This window comes from Myotis brandtii, unplaced genomic scaffold (assembly GCF_000412655.1).
Source record: "Myotis brandtii unplaced genomic scaffold, ASM41265v1 scaffold160, whole genome shotgun sequence".
Classification (NCBI taxonomy): Eukaryota; Metazoa; Chordata; class Mammalia; order Chiroptera; family Vespertilionidae; genus Myotis; species Myotis brandtii.
This window is the reverse complement of record NW_005355833.1, coordinates 105,657-128,023: the sequence shown is the minus strand read 5'-3', so window position 1 is coordinate 128,023 and position 22,367 is coordinate 105,657. Positions and strand designations below refer to the sequence as shown.

The 22,367-nt window shown below is 52.2% G+C and overlaps 1 protein-coding gene across 1 annotated transcript in view; it reads left to right on the top strand.

The window, feature by feature from the left end:
• Nucleotides 1-22,367, top strand: part of MEGF11 (multiple EGF-like-domains 11) — a 270,798-nt gene that overhangs the window by 233,244 nt on the left and 15,187 nt on the right. The window contains exons 12-21 of the mRNA XM_014536317.1: nucleotides 3,460-3,580; nucleotides 4,775-4,938; nucleotides 6,248-6,350; nucleotides 11,772-11,918; nucleotides 12,251-12,385; nucleotides 17,668-17,796; nucleotides 18,816-18,944; nucleotides 19,450-19,578; nucleotides 20,081-20,209; nucleotides 21,533-21,769. Coding sequence (XP_014391803.1) covers nucleotides 3,460-3,580; nucleotides 4,775-4,938; nucleotides 6,248-6,350; nucleotides 11,772-11,918; nucleotides 12,251-12,385; nucleotides 17,668-17,796; nucleotides 18,816-18,944; nucleotides 19,450-19,578; nucleotides 20,081-20,209; nucleotides 21,533-21,769 — 1,423 coding nt within the window. The remainder of the gene's footprint in view (nucleotides 1-3,459; nucleotides 3,581-4,774; nucleotides 4,939-6,247; nucleotides 6,351-11,771; nucleotides 11,919-12,250; nucleotides 12,386-17,667; nucleotides 17,797-18,815; nucleotides 18,945-19,449; nucleotides 19,579-20,080; nucleotides 20,210-21,532; nucleotides 21,770-22,367) is intronic.

Here is a 22,367-nt window from a genome sequence, read left to right as displayed (position 1 = left end):
TAACCTGCAACCTAGATACGTGCCCTTGATCAGGAATCAAACCCGTTGAGACCCTTTGGATACTCTAACTGCTGAGCCACACCGCCCAGGGCACAGTAATAATAGCTTTTATAGTGCTTTCTGACTGCCAGGCACTGCTCTGTCTGGTTCACATATGATAACTAATTTAATCCTCTTAATAATCCTATGAAGTAGGGGTATTCTTATTCCCACTTTACAGATGGAGGAACCGAGTCCCCGAGTGGTTTAGTAAATTGCACAAGGCTGCATGGTAGGATGACACCAGAGTCCGTTTTCTAACCATTGGGCTCTGCCCCGACTCTGGAAGGAAGGTCTGGTTTTTGCTCCTTCGCCCTCACTGATACACTGTGGGCCCCTGGATAACTCACTGGCCCTCTGAGTCTCCGTCTCCTTCTCTGGGAAGCAATAAGTCCTCTCAACCTGGTGACCTCCCAGGGCTGTTGTAAGAACACACTGACTGTCCATATCCTTGCATGGGCTGTGCTGGGGGAAATGGGGCCCAGGTGCAGCATTCTGGGGAGCAGGTATTTCCAGCGGGGTGCTCTGCATCTTGGCCCCTGGAGCAGGGCCAGGGTGGAGAGTTTTCTTGGAGCCCCACCAGCAGACCCTCAGCTGGGCACACAGGCCCTGGAGGCCTCCCAGGATTGGGGACATGAATGAGGGCACCAGGAGAGAAGCCGCTCTCAATGTAAACGCATGCAGAGAAAATCATGAACTGTGCATGCAATTTGCACCCGGACCAAGGCTCTCAGTGGGTAAATATGTTCTATGGGCTATTTGTAATCTTGGAGAAATTAGAGTGATCTGGGTAATGGGAGTGCTGGCAGACTCCAGGCTGGTCAAGGCCTGCCAGGGACTGGCAGGGGGAAGAGTGGGAACTGTGGAACCTTCTGGTGCAGGACTCTGCACTCCCCAGTCTCTCCTTCCTGACCCAGCCAGTGCTCGAGAGCCAGGAGGAGGAAAGGGGGAGAGAGGAGTCTCCCTTCAGACGGCTCAGACGGCTCATACGTAATCTTGGGTCTCTCTGTGGCCTAAATGGGAGTGAGGCCAGCTGCCTGGGACCCTTTGAGTTAGCAGTGAGCTCCTCTACTTCAGACCTGTCATTTCACTGATGCTGGAACGAAGGCTCAGAGAGGGGCAGTAACCTATCCCGTGTAACACAGCTAGTGGGGCCCAGACAAGCTCTGTCTCCTGGTCCCATCTGCTCAGCATTCCTACAGTACGCCTAGGTGTAAGACCCCAGAAGCTGGCTGGAGACACTCCCTGGGGGATGCAGTGGGAATTCAATACCCAGTGACCACCTTCTCTAGAGCAGACAGCTCCAGGGTAGGTTCTGAGTGAGGGAGGCATGTCCTGGGGGACTCAGGGAGCAAGGCCCAGACTCCCTTACGTGGCATTCAAGGCTCCCAACTCCCCTTTTAAATATCTCCCTCCCCCTTCCGACACCAATCACCGCCCTCCAGCTCCCCTGGAACATTCTTCACTCTCACATTCCTCTGCACTCTTGTCCACACTCTTCCCGCTCGACTGCCTTGACCCGCCACCCCGCTTCTCTGATTAACTGAAGGTTCCCTCCACCCCCACCTCCAGGCCTCTGACATCCCTCTCCTGGCCTCCTGCTCTGTGGCTTGCCCTCACTCTGAACTTCCCCCTGGAGCTCATAGCCCACAAAGGAGGCCTGGTGGAATGGCTGCGTAGTAGGCTGTCTAAATTCACCATTTAGGATGGAGGCCGTCCTTCCTCCCCACTGCAGGGAGCTGGGGGCTCAGGCTGAGCCCCTTTCCAGAAATGGCCCTCAGCCCAGAGCTTCCCCTGAAATGCCCCCTCCCCCGGGCAGTGGAGACCCAGTGACTGGGGGGATGTTTAGGCCCTCCCTCCCTCTCCCCTGGCGGGACAAGTCGAAGGGCCATCCCAGCTCTAGAGCTTCCCCAAAGATCAGTCTTGTTGCAACTGCACCTCAGTGCAGCTTCTCCCTCTGCCCAGTCCTGCTCCCCTTACCCTTCAAGAGCTCGCTAACTCCCATCTCAGAGAATGCGTTCCCGGGAGCCAGTTTATGCGTACACAGCCAGCTGGGTTCAGATAGAGAGCAACCATTTTTAGCTCCATGACCTGGGCTAAGTCACTAACTTCTCCATACAACTGTTCTATCTGTTAAGTACGAATACTGCTGAGACGATAGTTCCTATCTCCTGAGGGTCCTGTGAGGATTAAATGCGATGATGGATGCAGGGTGCCCGATATTGAGAAAGCACTTAATAAGCATTAGCTATTATTACTTCCATTTAACTTCTCTGGGGTTCAGGTGAATAGGAATAGGAAATTATTATCTGTGTCTTGGGGTTGCTGGTGACAATCAAATAAGACTGAGAGGCGAAGGGTTCAATTCTGGGCTGCTGCGACCTAGTACAGACTCAGAGGTCGAGCTCCCTGGGGGCTTTGCCCATCCTGGAGCTGTGGTCTGGAAGCCTGACCTTCCCCCAACTGGTGAGGATCGCTGTATTGGTTTTCTGTTACAGCCGTAACACAAATTAACACAAATGTGGTATCTTAAAACAAAACAAATGTATTATGTTACATTTCTGTGGGTCAACAGTCTAGTCTGGGTCTGCCAGGACTACAGTCAAGGTGGTGGCAGGCTGTGTTCCTTCTAGACCAGGGGTGGGCAAACTTTTTGACTCGAGGGCCACAATGGGTTCTTAAACTGGACCGGAGGGCCGGAACAAAAGCATGGATGGAGTGTTTGTGTGAACTAATATAAATTCAAAGTAAACATCATTACATAAAAGGGTACGGTCTTTTTTTTTTTTAGTTTTATTCATTTCAAACGGGCCGGATCCGGCCCGCGAGCCGTAGTTTGCCCACGGCTGTTCTAGAGGCTCCAGGGGAGACTGTTTCCTGCTCAGTCGGTTGCGGGCAGAATTCAGTTATGAGGGTTGTAGGATTGAGGTCCCCCCCGTTTTTCCTTGACTTGTGGCTCCCACCTCCATCTTCAAAGGCAGGTGGAGAACATCTCAAGGCTCCCCTTTTGATGATCTTTTACTTCTAAAGCAGTGGTTCTCAACCTTGGCTGCACATCAGAATCACCTGGGAATCTTTTTAAAATCCTGATTTCTGGGCCTCATCCTCCAGAAATTCTGTTTCTTTGTTATGAGGTGGGGCCATAACATTAGTAAAAGAGTTTAAAAAGATTCCCAGGTGATTCTAATGTGCACCCAAGGTTGAGAACCACTCTAAAGGCTCGTGTGATTACATTGGGCCCACCTGGGTAATCCAAGATTCTCCAGCTCAAGGCCCTAATCACATCTGCAAAGTCGCTTTCGCCCGTAAGATAACATACAGACTCCAGAACATGGACATCTTGGGTCAGGGTCAGTATTCGCCGGTTACAGCCACCCAGCATGGGGCAACCTCTGATCCAAAACTCACCTCTTTTCCCAGGGAGAGGTCTGTGCAGTTCCCTGTGCAGCAGGGACCTACGGCCCCAACTGTTCATCTGTTTGTAGCTGTAACAACGGTGGCACCTGCTCCCCAGTAGACGGCTCCTGTACCTGCAAGGAAGGTAACGTGCCCTCTTTCCCAATCCCACCCCCCTCAGAGGTGCACACTGCCCAGGGGGCCACCAGTGGAGGGGTCTGGGCTGCTCCTGCCCCATCCACCCACACGCAGGGTCAGGGAGCCTGTACATCAGGTTCCAGCCACCGAAACCCAGGCCAGGGGCTTCAATAGTGGGAATGAGATAAAGGGGATTTGCTACCTGGTGTGAGAGAGCTGAAGGAGGGACAAGGGCAGGTGATCGACCAGAGATTAGCAACTGTGGGAGGAGCTGCTGCCACTCCTGGGGGTGAGGGCCACCTGGTGGAGCTGAGACATGGACAGAGGGACAGGACAGCACAATAGAGCTGGAGCACGAAGGAGACACAGCCCCACTAGTGAGCCGTCAGTGATGGCGAACCTTTTGAGCTCGGCGTGTCAGCATTTTGAAAAACCCTAACTTAACTCTGGTGCCGTGTCACATATAGAAATTTTTTGATATTTGCAACCATAGTAAAACAAAGACTTATATTTTTGATATTTATTTTATATATTTAAATGCCATTTAACAAAGAAAAATCAACCAAAAAAATGAGTTCGTGTGTCACCTCTGACACGCATGTCATAGGTTCGCCATCACTGCACTAGAGGCTCGAGGCAGAGAAATAAGAGACACCTGGTGTCTCTCCTGCTCCCGCCCTCCGGTCTGTGGGCCAGGTCTTTCATCAGCAAGCCCGTCTGAGAGCCAGCGGAGGGGGGCTTGGGCGGTGCAGCTACAGGGGTCGGCCACCTGGGTCAGAGAACAGAGCAGGGGAGGGAGAAACGGAGCTGCGGGCCAGCAGGCCAGTGACCAGTCTAGAGTGGGAAATCGGGCCGTCCCCAAAACAAGGGCCCTGAGACAGGCTGGCTGACTCCACCTGGGCTGAGAGAGCGCTCCCCACCTCAGCTGGTTCCCTATCCCAGGTGGGCTCATGAGCCCACGCAAAAACAGTGAGAATTGGGAGGCAGGAGACCGCATTCTAGCCCCAGCTCTCCTAACAGCCGGCACAGCCACCCAGCATGTGGCAACCGTCTTTCGGAGCGGACTCTGTGGAATGTGTGTCCTAACCCAGCGATCTGAGAAGTTTGGGTTTGGGCAGGGTGCCCTGTGCAGAGCTGGGGAGAGTGAGCAGCAGGCTGTGCTGGCCCTGAATGGAGAGCCGACAGCTTTTCCCTCCCTCAGGGTGGCAGGGCCTCGACTGCACCCTGCCCTGTCCCGGCGGGACATGGGGTCTGAACTGCAACGAGAGCTGCACCTGCGCCAACGGGGCGGCCTGCAGCCCCACAGACGGCGCCTGCGCCTGCACCCCCGGCTGGCTGGGAGACACCTGTGAGCTGCCCTGCCCGGTGAGTGTCCAGGGCTGGAAAGGTCCTTGTGGGCCCAGCATCCCTTCACCCTTCCCTGGAGTTATTTTGTCCACAGAGAAGAGCACAGATGGAAACCGTAGATCAGGTCTCGGCCCTACTTCTAACCTCTCTGTGGCCACTTTCCAAACACTTCAGGTCTCAGCCCTCTCATCTATAAAATGGCAGATACTCGGCAGATATGGTGATGTGGTGATGTGGCATCCCTTGCCCCTTGCAGCTCTCGGTAAACATTAGTTGACTCGGCATGTTTACCTGAGCCCAAGTGCAGCTTCAGAATCCTTCGCAATACGGTGCTATAGGACGGCCCTCACTAAGCCATCAGAGTTGCCATCCCTGATAGATCATGTCTTAGCTTCTTTCTGCTTCCAGCATCTATAATTTTATGATTGGGGTGTGGGAGGCCTGAACTAAGCACTATCCAGCAACAACCACCAGACTTAATCACCGGATCTCAGTCTAAAATATGACTAAGTTAAACCAACTGATGTGATATTGTCACATGAGTCCTACAGTCCTGGGTGCAAATCCTGACTTTGCCACCTCCTGTTACCTTGAGCATGATACTTCCCTTCTCTAACCACGTTTCCCTCTAAATCAGTGGTTCTCAACCTTCTGGCCCTTTAAATACAGTTCCTCATGTTGTGACCCAACCATAAAATTATTTTCGTTGCTACTTCATAATTGTAATGTTGCTACTGTTATGAATCGTAATGTAAATATCTGATATGCCGGATGGTCTTAGGCGACCCCTGTGAAAGGGTCGTTCGACCGTCAAAGGGGTCGCGACCCACAGGTTGAGAACCGCTGCTCTAAATTGTGGGTAGAATGGAACCATTGCACAGAGTCGTTGTGAAGAGAACATAAGGCTCTTGATACCTAATGAGCACCCAACACGTGTTAGTCACCACCTCTTCCCTAGCAACAAAGAATAAATCAGTCATTCCTCACATGTGATTGATGTGTTGCAATTTGCAAAGTGCATTTCCATTCACAGTTTTAATGGATGGTCATTACCGCCCTCTGAGCTTGACCATTGAGAAGCAGGGCGGGACCGTCACCTCCCTCCTTCCAAACCCCATGCTCTTGTTAAAGCAGCCAGAGAATTCCTTGGAGGGGCTTGATGGCTGTGTGGACACCCAGTTATAAAAAGTGTTCCCACTGTGCCCCGGCCCCAGTCTCTGTGCGTCCTTGTGGGGCAGTGGCTCAGTTTTGCCATCAAATTCCAACAGAAGTGTGTGGAGCTCTGGGGAGCTGGGTCTAATCACTTCGCTCTCCCCTCTGTCCACAGGATGGCACATTTGGGCCAAACTGCAGTGAGCGCTGTGACTGCAGCCACGCCGATGGCTGCGATCCTGTGACCGGCCACTGCTGCTGCCTGGCGGGATGGACAGGTAACCCCTGCTGCCTCGCCACCACCCAGGTCCTGGGAAACTGGGCTCTTGGCATTTTCCTTCTTCTCTTGACTGCTCTCTCTCCTTCATGACTTCCTCTTGCTTCCTAAATATGTACCTTTCCCTTTATTTCCTGGGCTTCAGCTCTCCATTCCATTCAATCTGAGTAAACAAGTATTTACTGAACACCTATGTGCAGGCTCTCTCCTAAGAAGAAGGGGCACAGCAATGAAGAATCAGACAAAGGCTGACCCCTGGTGGACATAGGTGTTTGCAGACCATATGGTGGAGAGGGAGACCAGGAACTTTATCCTTAGCCCAGGCTAGTCTCTACATGACCTGTCATCCATCACTTTTCTCCCTCCCACGGCCCCCACTCTGGCCCACCAGGCACTCTCTCTCAGCCGGCACTGCCTTGGCCTCCTGCTTGGTCTCTGCGCCTCCCCTCTCGCCCGGCTGCTTCCATTCTGCACATGGTGGCCAACGTGAACTTTTCAAAACCCAGATCCTTTCACATCAGTCCCTGCTCGGAAGGCCTCAGTGGCTTCCCATGGCATTCATATAAAATCTAGAGTCCTTAAGGTGGCCTGGGGCCCACATGAAACTGGGCCTGCCCAACTCCTCTACCTCTCCTTTGCCCCCTCCCATCCCTCACTATTCCAGCCGCCCAGGCCGACCACCTTCCTGCCTCCAGGCCTTTGTAGGCGTAGTCCCTCTGCCTGGATCACTCTCCCTGTCTCTGCGCCTGATAACGCCTTCTCCTCCACCAGATTTCAACTCCAAGGTTATTTCCTCTGGCAAGGCTCTCTCCCCCAGCCACAACCCACCCCCTTAACCTTTATTTATTCTCATAATACCCTACGTTTTTCCTTTTGCAGTGCGAACCGCAATTGTCACTGAACTCAGATTAGTAGCTATTTGTTTATTATCTGCCTCCCCCCCGCCACCATCAGCTCTGTGGAGGAAGGGACCATATCCGCCTGGTTCACCACTGTATCCACTGCCTGCCACACACTGAGATATGGATAACACAGCGGTTAAGAGTGCAGCCAGACTGTTTGGGTTGGTGACCTTGGGCAGGTCCTTTAACCACTCAGGGCCTGGATTCTCCATTCATAAAATGCAGATAATTATAATCCTTGTAACAACAGGGTCCTTTTGAAACTTAAATGAATTAATACCTGTAAGTGCTAACAGTACCTGGCACGTAGTAAGTGCTCAGTAAATGTAAACCTTGAATACAGGAAGTGCTGAATAATGATATACTGTGACAATGAACCCACTAGCCAGGCCTCAGGAGAAGGAAATGCAGGCATTGCTGGCAGTGGACGTCCTCAGATAAATAATTCACACCGGCTGCTGAGCAGCCTCTGTTCTCTGGAAGCAGAAAGTTTCTGAGCAGCCCAGGGCCAGGGACATTGCCTCCTCGGCAGAATCTTCGACCTGGCTCCCCTTGCCCTGCCCTTCAGGACATTGGCACCTTAGACTCTTAGCTGGAGCCAAGTAGAAACCCACTTTAATTTTTCATTGCCTTAATTTCAGGTGCACTGATAAGATTTTAATGACATCTGGTGCTTAGAAATCCTGTCTTTGATGGACAGCCTTTCAGTAAAGCCTCTGCTGTTCTAAAGCTAATTTCCCCAAACATGGTCCTGAAGACATTTCAAAGGAGCGATTGATGTCCTGGGGCTTATCATGCAGAAGGGGACTGAGGAGAGATAGGGAGGGGGTGGGGGCCCCAGCCGCCTGCTCAGTGGCCCCTCCCCAGCCCCTGGCATATTGCTTGTGCCTGGCGCAGCACCAGGTTTTCTGGGCCCAAAGTGTATGCATGTCTTCTCCCCTGGCCCCCATAAGCCACAGGCTTCTTGACGACTGGCCTCATGTCTAATTCATCTTGCCCTGCACATAGTAGGTGCTTACTACATGTTTCTTGAGATAAATTGAAAGGAGCTGGCCTATAACCATATATGGTTTTTCCTCTCAAAGTGAAGGAGACCTTGAAGATGAAATAGTCCAACCTGTTCCTGCTACAGACAAGGAAAGGGAGTTGCCCAAGGTCTAGGGACATTAGTGACAAGGGAAGGGAGACACAGGATTCCGTTTCAGGGGGAGCCATTTACTCCTTCAGTTAGCATTTCCTGACTCAAGCATTCACCAAGTCTTTATTTGGCGGCTACCATGTGTCCAGCACTGTGTCAGGCCTGCCCGCAGTGAATGGCAAAACTCGAAAAGAGCAGTAGTCCCTAAGCACCCACTGTGTGTCAGACACTGTGCTGGGCACCAGAGATGCAAAAATGACCACGACGACATCCCCGTCCATTAGAAGGACCAAGGAAGGAGGATCAAAGTGTCAGGAGACCAGAGTCTCTGTCATCAAATTGCTGGCAGGGGAGACAGGACTCCTAAACACGAAACATTCAAATAACAGGTGGGGACAAAGCTGTATGTTGGTGACTATCAATTAGATGCTTGAATCTCTGGGCTGACATCCAGGAAGGAGACCCTACAGGATGAAGGCTGCTGAGTGGCTGCTGGCCTTGGGGCATGAACTAGAGGCCACAGTATGTGGATTCTTACCCCAATATAGATGCGTGGAGGGTCCTGAAAAGTGAAGCAGGGAGATTCCCTGGGGGTTAGCAGGGCAGGGACCTCTCAGGGGAATCATTATCCCCCTTCAACTACAGGGAAACGGGCCTAGAGAAGGTAGCTGATGAAGCTATGCCTCTTCAGCATTTGGAGAGCCTCCCACCAGGCCAAGGTCAGCCCCTTCGACCACACTAGTAAGTCCCCTTCTAGAACTGGTCACTCCGCACAGAGGGAGCCCTGGGCCCTTCTCCCCGCTTAGGTCCCAATGTCTTCAATTCCAGGTAGCTCTTAGGACATAAAAGAAGTTCAAACATGAGCCCCACTCCCACAGAATCAGGCCTAGAGTAGAATAATTGCCAAATCCTAGGACCCAGTGGGCCCTTGTAAGCCACCTGCAATCCTAGCATAGTCACCTTATCCCTGTGGTTCTAATCTCCAAGACAAAGGACCCCTTCCTGACCTGAAAACAATTTGAGGATCCCACACATGAGAGTAGCTGCACTTTTAATACCCACCAATTGGGGGGAGACAATAGCAAATGCTGCCATAAATTCAGGGTGCTTGATGCAGGGTGTTTTGCAAGCAGTGTGCTTTAGTAATCATAGTAACGTCTGCATATAGTTCTAGGAAAGAGCCAGGTCTATGATACATGTGCTTGGTTATCCTACAAAGAATATTTGCTGCGTAGGCAGGATCAGAGGTCCCATCAGATGGGGGAGTCCACCTTAGTCCGTGTGCCCCCAGGAACAGCAGTGTCTCTAGGCCTGCAGCCTGCAGCCTGGGTGTTCCAACACCGAGGGCAAAAGAATTCCTTGGGGCCGATGGCAGCCCCTGGTTTTGCACAGCTTCACGGCTTCCCCTTGGTCTCCCCTTCCCCAGGCTCCCCTGCAGTCAGTCCATGCTGCAGGTCCAGGACTCACCTCTGTGCACCCAGCACTCCCCAGGGAGAGGCCTCCATCCAGGGGTGGAGTGTGGCCCCACATTCTCACTGGGGAAAGATCCCGTTTCCTGGAGAGAAGCTGCCCCTCACCCTCTGCACAGACACCTGTGTCCTGGAGAGGGCGCAGGCACCAGGCTAGACGGGCACTGCAGGATGAGTGGAGCCTGTTGCTTCCCCTCCTGTCTGTTCCCTCGGCTGTCCTGCCTCCTCCCCCTCTCCCGGCCACCCAGGTGGGCTTGTACAATTCCAGCTAAATTGGTCGCACTGCTCTCCCTCCGCTGCTAGGACTAGCTGTGTTCACTGGGCCTGTCTTCCTCTCTTTTTCTTTCTCTCAAAATCCCTGTCCTTATAAGAAGGCAGACATGATTTTTAAACTAATTCTGATATTCTGAGCTCCTGATATTCACCTTCCAAAGCCATGCAGGTCTCTAAGGGTCCACCCGGTCCATTCAGCTAATTAATGCATGTGAGACGTTCTGCCTGGGAACAAACCCCACTCCAGAGCTGGGGCCTCCAGCCTCAGGCCTTTTCAAATTCCTTCTTTGGAGGTAATCACCCCCAACACATAATTTCCTCTCAGCTCTAAAAGAATGTGTAGGCCTTGCTCCTCTTTCTATCCCCTATAGGCCACCATTGGTCAAACTGAAGGTCATTAAATCCATTTGTTGGTCACAACTAGCTTTCTTTTTTCTTAATGAATAGAATATATCACAGTGCAGAGAAAATATCAGAGTGCATCATACACAGTAAATGTCATTTTTCAAAGGCTTGGTTTCTATTATACATATGTGTGCACCTATGATATAAAATACATATTGCACCGAGGACTGTGGTCAAAGAATCTGAAAAGACCCCACCCACTCTCTGGGTCCCAGGCCCGAGCTGGCTGGCTGGGACCCAGGGAGAACCAGTGGCTCCTGGGCTAACATGGGTAGGCAAGTAGCTCACTCCCAGTGTGTGCAACCCCCGTAACAGCACTCACTTGCCCCATAGTTGGTTTTTCCCAGGCCTATCCTTAGATACCAGCTAATATGTCAAAAATGAAGGAGGCCCTTATGATCTGGTCCCTTATTCCCACAATCGCATCTCTTTGCCAAAGCTCATTTTATACTTTACCAGAGGCCCAGTGCACGAAATTTGTGCACGGGTAGGGTCTCTAGGCCTGGCCGGCAATCAGGGCCGACCAGGGTCTTCCGGCAGCTGGCCAGGGCTTCCCTTCCCCAGCTGCTGGTTGCCGGCCAGCCGGGGCCTTCCTTCATTCCATACCACCCCCTGGTGGTCAGCATACGTCATAGCGAGCAATTGAATTCCCAGTCTCCCTGTTGAACTCTCGAGGGGACAATTTGCACATTAGGCTTTTATATATACAGATGGTGCAGCCACATGGAACTATTTTTTCTTTCAAGGCATGATTCTCTCTCCTGCCTCCTGTTCTTTGCACATAGGATTCCCTTTACCTGGTTAGTTTCCCCTTAGCCCTTAGGACTCAGTTATGGCATCACCTCTTCCTGGAAGCCCTCCCTGATAGGCCAAGCCTTGGCTGAGTTTTTCTTTTACATTCCTAGATGCACTGTTTGCCTCCACCTCTCCTACTGCATGGTGCCCCCTTCCCACCATTCTTCCTTTAAATTTTTTTTAATTGATTTCAGAGAGGAAGGGAGGAGAGAGAAATAGAAACATCAATGATGAGAGAGCATCATTGATAGGCTGCCTCCTGCACGCCCCACCCTGGGTATCGGCCCGCAACACAGGCATGTACCCCAACCCGGAATCGAACCATGACCTCCGGGTTCATAGGTTGACACTCAACCACTGAGCCATGCCGGCCGGGCCCATTGTTCTTCCTTTTCCCTTACCCCTCTTACCGCTGACCTGAGTCTGCCTCTGGCCCACAGGCATCCGCTGTGACAGCACGTGTCCACCTGGTCGCTGGGGCCCCAACTGCTCCGTCTCCTGCAGCTGCGAGAACGGCGGCTCCTGCTCCCCAGAGGATGGGAGCTGCGAGTGTGCCCCTGGCTTCCGAGGACCCTTATGCCAGAGAAGTAAGGCTGAGCCCCCTTTCTCCATCCTCAGACCTCACCTCAGTCACCTCATCCTCCCACCCATTCCCATTTAGAACTAGTCCTGCCCTTCCTCTAGTCCCCTCTCTGCCCCCCTGGCTTTTCTGCCCCCAAGTTCAGGGCCCAGCCCCTCAATGGAAAGAGGACCAGACCACAGCTCTTCTCTGCACAGAGACAGGCCCTCCAAGGTGTGGTGGGTGTGGCTCTCCCTGTATGTTTGAGGAGCCTCCCTTCATCACTATGTGGAACTGGAAGGGTGACAGGGCTGGCTGAGGCCCTTTGGGCTGCTGACCACATCTCCCCATCACCCCCAGTCTGCCCCCCTGGGTTCTATGGCCACAGCTGCGCCCAGCCGTGCCCCCTCTGCGTGCACAGCAGCGGGCCCTGCCACCACGTCAGCGGCGTCTGTGAGTGCCTCCCCGGATTCTCCGGAGCCCTGTGCAACCAAGGTACTGTCTCAGGGGGGAAGGGAGCCAGGGAGGTGAGGAGTCCTGGGAGGGAGGGAAGGGTTTGGAGTCTCATCATAATCTGTGGAGGCAGCTCCTTGCCTCTTCAGGGTTTGGGCCTACCTTTCTAAGACCTGGGCACCACAAGGCATAAGACAAAGCCATGATGCAGTTAAAGGCACAGGCTCAGAGAGGTCAAATCATTTCTTGAAGGTCTCACAGCTAGCAAGTGGCAGAGCAAGAAACAAATTCTGATGCCAGAGCCCATGCTAAATGGATGAAAAATAAAACAAGCGTAGGTGAGGTCCTCATGGCTTATATGAGGCCCAGTGGTAGAGGCAGAGAAAGCTGTGGGAGCTCAGAGGAGTCGGTTCTGGCTTCAGCTGGAGATGGCAACTTTGCAATTCTCCTCCCCTCACACTCAGGCCAACATCACTAATCACACACCACCTCATTTCCTGTCTCAGCTGCGGAATCCTTCCCAACACCAACTCCAGCCAACCCCTACCACTCAAAGCTTATTTGCTTTGGTGTGCTGCTAACCTGGCTCTCTGTGGGGGAGAGCTCTGATTTATAACATTTGCAAATTTCTATAAAATATTCCCACTATGGCTGATTCCAGTGGTTTAACACCTGTCACAGAAATCCTGAATATTTAACGACAGTGCAAAGGTCGAAGCTGGCTCCAGCACACACCACTGCTTATTGCAGCCCCCGGCTTAGTGTCCCCAGGGCAGTGTGCATTTGGGAGATGGCTCCATGCTGGGCAGGACCTCGCTGGGCAGGACCTCACTGGGCCTCAGCCTGAAAAGCAGAGAAGGAAGAAAGGCATTGGGGTAGAGGAAACAGCCTGGGCAAAGCACAGGGGAGCCGACACGCGACCGTCCAGCAGTAGGGACGAGCTGAAGGATGGCGGAGCTGGGGATGGGAAAGGCTGAGGAGGTGGTCGGGGCCTTCGGAACAGCTTTGAACACAAGGTTACAGAATTTGCACTCTAACCTGGAAGGAGGGAAGGGATCTTAGACTAAGATAAACTTAGAGCTAAAAGCAACATCAAGGTCATCTGTGCAGGAATCTCATCTGGCCTCTGCTTAAATACTTCCATTGAGAGCTCACTACCTCCCAGGGAACTGATTCTTTTGATGAATAATCACCACTGAGCTGGGCTATTTTTATAAGTGGATGGGCCGTTAATATGTATGAGTGAAAAGTTGACTCCATGATGCTCTGAGGTCATGAGAAGTTTGGGCCCCAGGGAAACATATGTGACAGTTTCATTTGCTTGCAGCCCTCCTAGGACAGCTTAATCATAACCTGACACATGGAGGTTTACTTATTAAACACCAGAGACCCCGCCATCAATACAGATAGGCTGAGTCTAAATTAGGACCTAAGCAGCCCGAGGAGTAACTCTCAGATCCTGCAATGTCTGATTTATCGCCCACTGGCCTAATGTGTATTTTCCACATATAGATCTAATAGAGTTTGCTATTAATGGCAACTGCCCTGGTTAAGTCTCAAACCTTGTAAAAAATTGAACTGACACTTTCTAATGACCAGCTTTCCAGCGAGTTACAAATTACAGACATTGCTCATGCAGAATCATTAAACATAGATTAAATATAACCAGATGTTTTCTTTTCACCAGCCCCCCTTCTCTCCACCACCCCTCTCTTTGCCTCACTCTTGATTCAGCTAAGAAGTGGCCCAATTAATGTATTATACTAATCACATTAGCAGTTCTGTGGGTGGATTTGTCAAAGACTTTGTCTGTGACAAAGACTTCAAAGATAAGATGGTCTTGTTAGAGAAGCTCAGAATTTGTTTTAGAGATGGGGGGGAGTGGAAAGCTCTAGCCAGGACAGGGGGGATGAGTTCCCCAAATCAACACCTCCCAGAGGGCCTGGACTACATGTTTTTCAGGAAGCTGAAGCCAGAGCCTGAACTGCAAAGAGGAGAGATGTTTATCACCCTCCAGGCAGTGGACCTGCCCTGGAAGGAAGTAGGGGTTTTACCAGGAGCACAGGGCCCCAATCAGCCACCCTGCCCATAGCTATTAACCACAGCCTGAGGCTAAAATCCCCATTTCACAGATGGGGAAACACTGAGAGGAGTGATGTGGTTTGCTCAAAGCTCCTTAGCCAGAAAGTGACAGGACTTCCCAGCTGTGTGACCTGGGCAAGTTACTTAACCTCTCGGTTGCTCAGTTTTCTCATCTGAAATAGAGTTAATAAAAAGGAATAATAATGAAAATATAGAACAATGAGAGTGTTACAAGGTTCACTGAACTCATATTCATGAAGCACTCTGAATAGTGTCTGAGGCACAGAAGTGCCATAGAAGGGCTTGTTGAACACATAAAACCTAAGCCCAAGGCTTTTGACTGGAGAGCGTGGCGTACCACGCTGTTTTTACTATTTGTCCCAACCACTGATTGTGTCCAGGAGCGAGAAAGTGGACAATGATCCGAGGCACAGATCCTAGGTACCACAATCTGGTTGGGGAATGGCTGGCAATATGGGTGCCAAGCAGTGTTGCATAAAGGGGAGTGCAGCCCAAAGATTGGAGAGGCCTGGGCCCTGGGGAAGTTGCTTCTCTTCAAGAATCAAGACTTCCCCATGTGGAGTTCCTCCCCCATAACAGGAATGCAAGGAAGCCTGGAGGGTGTAGGGCTGCTGGTACTGGGCTTTGAGGAGAGTATGCTGAACTGAGAGGAGCTCAAAGGGACAGGAATTTCTAGCAGAAACTATTGGAAGGTCGCTGCTCCTGGGGCCTATTTTGGCCATTCTGCAACATTTCCTGAGTGACTGCTGCATACCAAGTACTGTGCTGGGCACTCAGACCCAACAAAGAGCAAGAGAGCCAAGTTCCTGCTCTCACAAAGCCTGGAGTCTAGAGGGGAACATTTTTTTATTTTTATTTTTTATTGATTGACTGATTTTAATATATATTTTTTATTGGTTTCAGAGAGGAAGAGAGAGGGAGAGAAACATCAATGATGAGAATCATTGATTGGCCGCCTCCTGCACGCCCTCCACCAGGGATCGAGCCCGCAACCTGGGCATATGCCCTTGATCAGAATCGAACCCGGGACCCTTCAGTCTGCAGGCCGACACTCTATCCACTGAGCCAAATCAGCTAGGGCTAGAGGGGACATTTTTAAGCGTTGCCTTTTGCAGCAGAACCTGGGAGACGAGTGGGGAGAGGGGTAGCCAGTGTATTTCCACACACTCAGCCACTGTGCCTAAGAGACTATTGTTTCTCCAGGCATTGTGGGGGACACAAACATGGGTAGAACCCAGGCCTGGCCTGAAACAGGCTCACAAGCCGCAGTAACAGAAGACCAGGGAAGAAACTAGCAGAGTGTTCTAGAAGCTCCAACAGAAACAAATAGCCCCCCAGAACAGAGAAGAAGTGAATCAGGTGGGATCAAGTTCAGCTATCTATACTAACAAAAGGGTAATATGCTAATTAGACTGGACGTCTTCCAGACATCCTTCTGGACAAAGCCACGGTGGTGGGGGCTGAGGCAGAGGCAGTTAGGGGTGATCAGGCCAGCAGGGGAGCAGTTAGGGGGCAATCAGGCTGGCAGGCAGAGGTGGTTAGGGGCAATCAGGCAGGCAGGCAGGTGAGCAGTTAGGAGCCAGCGGTCCCGGATTGTGAGAGGGATGTTCAACTGCTGGACATCCCCCTAGAGATCCCAGATTGGAGAGGGTGCAGGCTGGGCTGAGGAACACCCCCACCCCCACCCCCAGTGCATGAATTTCATGCAACGGGCCTCTAGTAGTTGACATAAGAACCCAAAGTATCTGGTTTGAAAATGACAAACATTATGTTCCTCACACATTAAAAATAGAACAGGGAGAAGACCCAGAAGTTGGCCACTGGGGAATGGTAGGGTATCCTACAAAGATGTCAGGGACCCAGGCTCCTTCTCTCTTGTTCAGCCATTCCCATCTCAGCACATGGCTTCCATGTCTAATGAAAGATGGCTGCTTGAGCTCCAGCCATCTCACCCAACATTCTTATCCATAATCCACATTATCTTTCAACAAGGAGGACAGGCAAAGAGACACACATTTCCACTTACCATTGGCCAGAGTGTAGTCCCATGGCCACACCAAGCTGTGTAGGAGCCAGGGAAATAAATTCTTTATTTCAGGGGGCCATGGGCCCAGCTGAAACTCGAGACTCTACTAAGGAAGAAGAAAATGGATAGTGAAGGACTAGCCACTTCTTACAGTGGGATCATGCAGGAGGTGGCACTTAAGATGAGTCCTATAGGCAGGGTAGGATTTCTACAGCTGGAATGAGGGTCAGGGAAGGGAAGAGCTAGAGTGAAGATAGGCATGAGGTGCATTTGGAAAGTGGTGTGTGAATTAGTGGCTTATGTGTCTGGATGAGGTAGATTAAGTGCTGATCTCTAGGATCTAGATTTTATTCTGGGGCACGGGGGAGCCACTGAGGATGCCAGGCAAGGCTCAGGTGTGCCATGAAGACAACTGTGCTTCAGAGAGCTAAAGCTGTAGGAAGAAGGTGGAGGATGGATTGCAGGGGGAAATGAAAGGGGGGTGCTCGATTAACACTCAGACCGAGTCCTAAAGTTGCTTGTGGCCTAGCTGAGGAAACTAGCCCTTCTTCCAGGGGCCAATGAGTGACTCCTCTGGGAGGGGCTGACACCAAATCCTACAAGCGACTCAGGGTGGAAATACCTTGGAAGCTTGGTTAGGGAAAGCTCCCTGTGGACCCAGGGGGCTCTCCTGAGGACAGGGCTGAGCTGAGGCTTGAAGAACAGGTCAGATTTGGAGAAACAGAGGAAATAGGTGGACAGGATAGACATTCAGGGCCAGTCCTCCAATAAACAGCAGAGAGACCTGCCTTCTGCATCTGTCCCTCTCCTTCCAGCTACATTCTCTGCCCTCATGGCTATGGGATTAGTAATGTTGGCAAGAATGTGGTAACGGAGGGCAGAAGGCTGTGGAGCAGTGCAGGGAGCACTGGATGGGTGCAGCGGTCGGATTCCCAGCTCTCCACTTGTGTCTGTGAGACCTCAGTCAAGTGATCCTACCCCACGGGCTTCAATCGGTTCCTCTGCTGGAGGAGATGCAGCTGTGGGCACGAGGGGGGAACTCATTCCTGTGCAGATGGAGAAGGGCCGAGATGGGCAGCTCCTAAATAGACCAGGATGGTCATGGCTGTAGTCTGGAAACTTCTGGGAATGCAGCTGTGGGTGGTGGTCTGAGTATTGATGGAAGGGCAGGTACCAAGCTGTCCTGTGCCCACAGTATGTGCTGGAGGGCGCTTTGGGCAGGACTGTGCCCAGCTCTGCTCCTGTGCCAACAATGGGACCTGCAGCCCCATCGATGGCTCCTGCCAGTGCTTCCCTGGATGGATTGGCAAGGACTGCTCACAGGGTAAGCTGCTGCCTCCTGGGAATGTCCCCTACCCCAGGTAAGGCCCCCAATCACCCCACTCCTTGCCACTGGTGCCACTACCTCCCAGAGCTGAAATCTCCTGTGATAGGAATGTCCACCTGAGTCCCGCTTAGCTCTCTAGCTAATATGATGAATTACTAGGATTGATCACTGGCATTATTAACTGCCAGTATCAAAGGTGTTACTATTGTTGATAGTACCATTAATATTGTTAATACTGAAAATTAATACTCCATCAGCACCTGAGCAAAGTTTGGATGGAGAGAAGAGGGGGCAAGGACTGACTGGCATGTTGGAGTTAGGGAGTAGGGAAGTGAGGTGAGGCCAGGGCAGTCACCTTATAGGGGTGAGGGCATCCTGTGGGTATCCCATGTGAATGGTCCTGGGCACCATTTAAGCCTAGACGGGATTCTGGGGGCTGTTCATGTAAGGTGTATCCAATCTAATGCTCTGTGTAGCTCCTTGGCTCATGGGTGAGACCCAGCCCGTACCCCTTAGGGAGGTCACAGTTAGATGGTCTGGCCTGAGGGAATTTCCGTTCTGATGGAGACACAGGTGCCATCCTCAGGGAGCTCACCAGCCAAAAGAGCAGAGTTCCTACCCTGGGGAAGTTCCCATCCTCATGGGGAAGTTAGCGCAGTGTTCACATAGTAAACTAGGATGTTTACAATTTAACACACACACACACACACACACACACACACACACACACACTCCAAATTAGTCAGTCCTGAGAGGGGAGGTTTAAGGAGCCCTCAGAGCTGAGAGTGGGCAGAGAATCTGGACTTAATGAAAATCCTGGGTGACTGGGCCAAGAAGTGAACAGAGGAATTCTGAGAATACGGTAACCCCCTCTCGCCCCGCCCCCCAAAAGTCAGGAAATGCCACCTGGATGCCTCCTGGCATCTTGACTCTGACATGCACCCTTCCATCCTCTCCCTCCCTTTCCTCTGCTCCTCTCTGCCTTGCCCTTATCCTCCCATCCCACCCGCCCCCAGCTTGCCCACCTGGGTTCTGGGGCCCTGCCTGCTTCCACACATGCAGTTGCCACAACGGGGCGCGCTGCAGCGCGGAGGATGGGGCCTGCCACTGCACCCCAGGCTGGACCGGACTCTTCTGCACGCAGCGTAAGCTCCGCCTCCTGGCCGCCAGCTCATCAGAATCCCGTGGGGGCCTGCTGGTGGCCTTGGGCATTGTTCAGGGCTTCTGTGGAAGGCGGGAGGAGGTGGGGTCCAAGAGCTGGGGGGGAGAGGGGGCCTCTGGGCTGGGAACATTCCCACCTCTAGGATTGAGAAGCTTGGTTGGATGCAGGGGTTAGAGCCCAGAGTCCCGGGAGGCCAGGGCTGGCGGATTCCCTAGCAATCACCAAGACCAGACCTCCTTTGGACAGTGGGGCCCAGAGTGAAGAGGAGTGGCCTGTTACTACACAGCCAGGAGACCCCAGCCTGGCTTCTAGTTCCAGGACACCTTTGTCCAAATGACTTGCCACCCCCTTAGTGTGAGGGTTCAGAGTGTGGGAAAGGCCCAGGTGCATGGTCTCACTAGTCTTCACTCCATGCTCAGAGAGAGGTGGCAGGAGACAGGTCTGGTCCCAGCTGCACCTCCCCAGTTGCCCCCACCCTGTTTCTCCAGGCTGCCCAGCAGCATTTTATGGGAAGGACTGTGGGCGCGTGTGCCAGTGTCAGAATGGTGCCAGCTGTGACCACATCAGCGGCAAGTGCACCTGCCGCACAGGCTTCACCGGGAAACACTGCGAGCAGAGTAAGCTGTTCCAACCCATGCCCCTGGGTGTCGGGGCCGGGCCTCAGCCTCCCTCTTCAAGGGCCCCCCATTCCGGGCTCCACACCCTGCTCCCTTGACTTCTGGAGTAACTTCCAAGGAAAGGTGCCGAAGATTGTGCCTACGTTGGTGTTTGGTTTCTTCCTCCAGTTGGGTGGGGATGGTGGATTGTTGAGGCACAGCAGAAGCCTGAGGGGTCATGAGGGAGGCAGACCTTGTTCGATCCTTCTTTGCAGCCCCTATGGCACCCAGCTTAGGGCTTGGCATGTGGAGGATACTGTATAAATGTGTTAAATGTGAAGGAAATAGGGGTGGGTGTCCCCCAACTCAGGGGTAGAGGTGCTGTCTGCCCCCAAGTATCAAATCAAAGCATAGCGGGAGCTAGAGAAAGAAGTAGGTTCCAGTCTATGAGGCAGAGCTGCTCACGTATGGACTGGAGGGTGGCTGCATCTCACTTTCTACCCCAACTCTTCATATTACACAGGATGTGCCCCAGGAACCTTTGGCTATGGCTGTCAGCAGCTATGTGAGTGCATGAACAATGCGACCTGTGACCACGTCACTGGCACCTGTTATTGCAGCTCTGGATTCAAAGGAATCAGGTGTGACCAAGGTAATACACAGATGGCAGAGTCTCAGGCAAGGGGCTGTGGAAAGGGCCCCATGCAGGCAGACTCTAGGGAGATCCCAACAGGAACAACTGGATTGTATAAGGACACTTTGTGACTTTATTCACCTTTGGGCAGAGAGGGGGAGTAAGGTGGGTGTGGAAGGGAGGGAGGAGGTTCCAGATGCTGGAGAGCAGATGGAGCAGGCAGCCTCAGCTTCACGGTGCTCATCCTTGGCAAGCTTCCTGTGAGCCAAGCAAGGGTAACCACAAGCTAGCGCTGGGGAAAGTCACCAGGCCATCTGAAGATCTGCCAAATTCTGGTCTGCCAACCTGCTAGGTGTCCTTGGGCAGGTCATTTCCTTTTATTGGGCCTGTTACTCCACATGCAAAGTGGAAAGAGTAGATTAGATTAGCCCTTGTCTTCCTTCATGGCACGATGTTCCACTGAGAGCCAAGGAACCCGAAGGGGCTCAGCCTTGGCTCCAGGTCTACAGTCCGAAGACCCCCATAGGGCAGTTGGGACGACCAAGTTGAGATAATGTGAGCCCTTGAGAAATGGTTTTGTATACATAAGACCCCTATGTAAAGTGCTGCAAACAGGTAGCGAGTTCTATTGCTATTGGTTCTAAGGAAATGGGGGATAAAAATGGGCTCAGTTATCCACATGACAGAAAAGGGACCAAAACCATGCACACTGCATTCTGATGGGGGTTAGTCCATACATATATCAAGAAGGGTTTTGTGGGAAGTAATCATGGGCACACTGGTACAGCACTCACAGCTGTCATTGTCAGTCTGTCAGGTGGTGCTCACAGTCCCCTGCAGAGGGTGCAATTACTGAGCCAACTGAGGACTCTCCAAGTCACATCTAAGAAACACAGCTAGTAAGCAGGGAGAGGGGCTGAGTCCAGTTTTTCCGACTCATGAGAAACCTGACACTACCAATTACTGGTTGATCTTGGGCAAGTTACCTTTCAGTGACTCAGTTTCTCCATTTGTGAAAGAGAAAGAATTAAACAGTCCTTATTTCACCAGGCTGCTGGGAAGGTTAAATGAGTCATTATCTAACTTATTTTTTAAAGAAGAGTAAAATATTCAAACATTGTTTTGTTTCTGATCCACGATCACATTTGTCCCTGGGGAGTTCTCTAGGACTCCACTCACTTTAGGCAGTTGAAGAAATAGGCACAGTAAGGGGTTGGGATCACGGGAATTAAAGACCAGGGCCAGGACCAGAACCAAGCCTCCTAGTGTTAGGAGTCCAGGTCCCACAGAGATCTGAAGAGCCAGCAGGCGCCCCAGCTGAGGCCCTCCCTCCGCCCACAGCCGCCCTCATGATGGAGGAGCTGAATCCCTACACCAAGATCAGCCCAGCGCTGGGTGCAGAGCGGCACTCGGTGGGTGCTGTCACAGGCATTGTCCTCCTGTTGTTCCTCATTGTGATGCTGCTGGGCCTTTTTGCCTGGCGCCGACGCCGGCAGAAAGAGAAGGACCGCGACCTGGCTCCCCGCGTCTCCTACACACCTGCCATGAGGATGACCAGCACTGACTACTCCCTCTCAGGTAAGGGCTATGCCCCAGCATTCCCATCTCCCTCACACACACCACCCAGGAAGAGCCACAACATATCCTTGGGGGGCACCTGAGTTTACTGCTCAAGGTGGGTGGTCATGCCTGCAGGGTGGGTGGTGGGGGCTGGATGCTCAGACTCCCCTAGAGAGATGATGGGAGTGGAGAGCAGGAGCCTACTTGAGAAAGGTAGATGAGGTCCCGTGGGGTGTCATTTCCTGGGCCCCCAGCTCTGAGTGCCTGTGATTAGGAGCCTCCTTCCATTTCCCCAGACCTTCCCATCCTTCAGCCACAAGAGCACCCACCTAAATATCAACTTTCCTAAACTCTCCAGGGGAACCTTTCCCCAGCCTGATGGCTCTGACAACTCAGGACCCTGTCCTAATTTTGCTCCTTTGGGTGAAGGTCTCAGAGTAAACCTCCCTTCCCAGTTCCCAGAGGCAGGAGAGCCCCAGGGGGATTGTGCCTAACTTGGGGGAATCTGAAAGTGTGGGCAACGTCCCTCTGGCCAGGCCCATTGGAACTCAGTCTGTCCATAAATGTGGTGGTAACTCTCAAACATCAGCCATGGGAGTCTGGGTTGGGGGGCGGG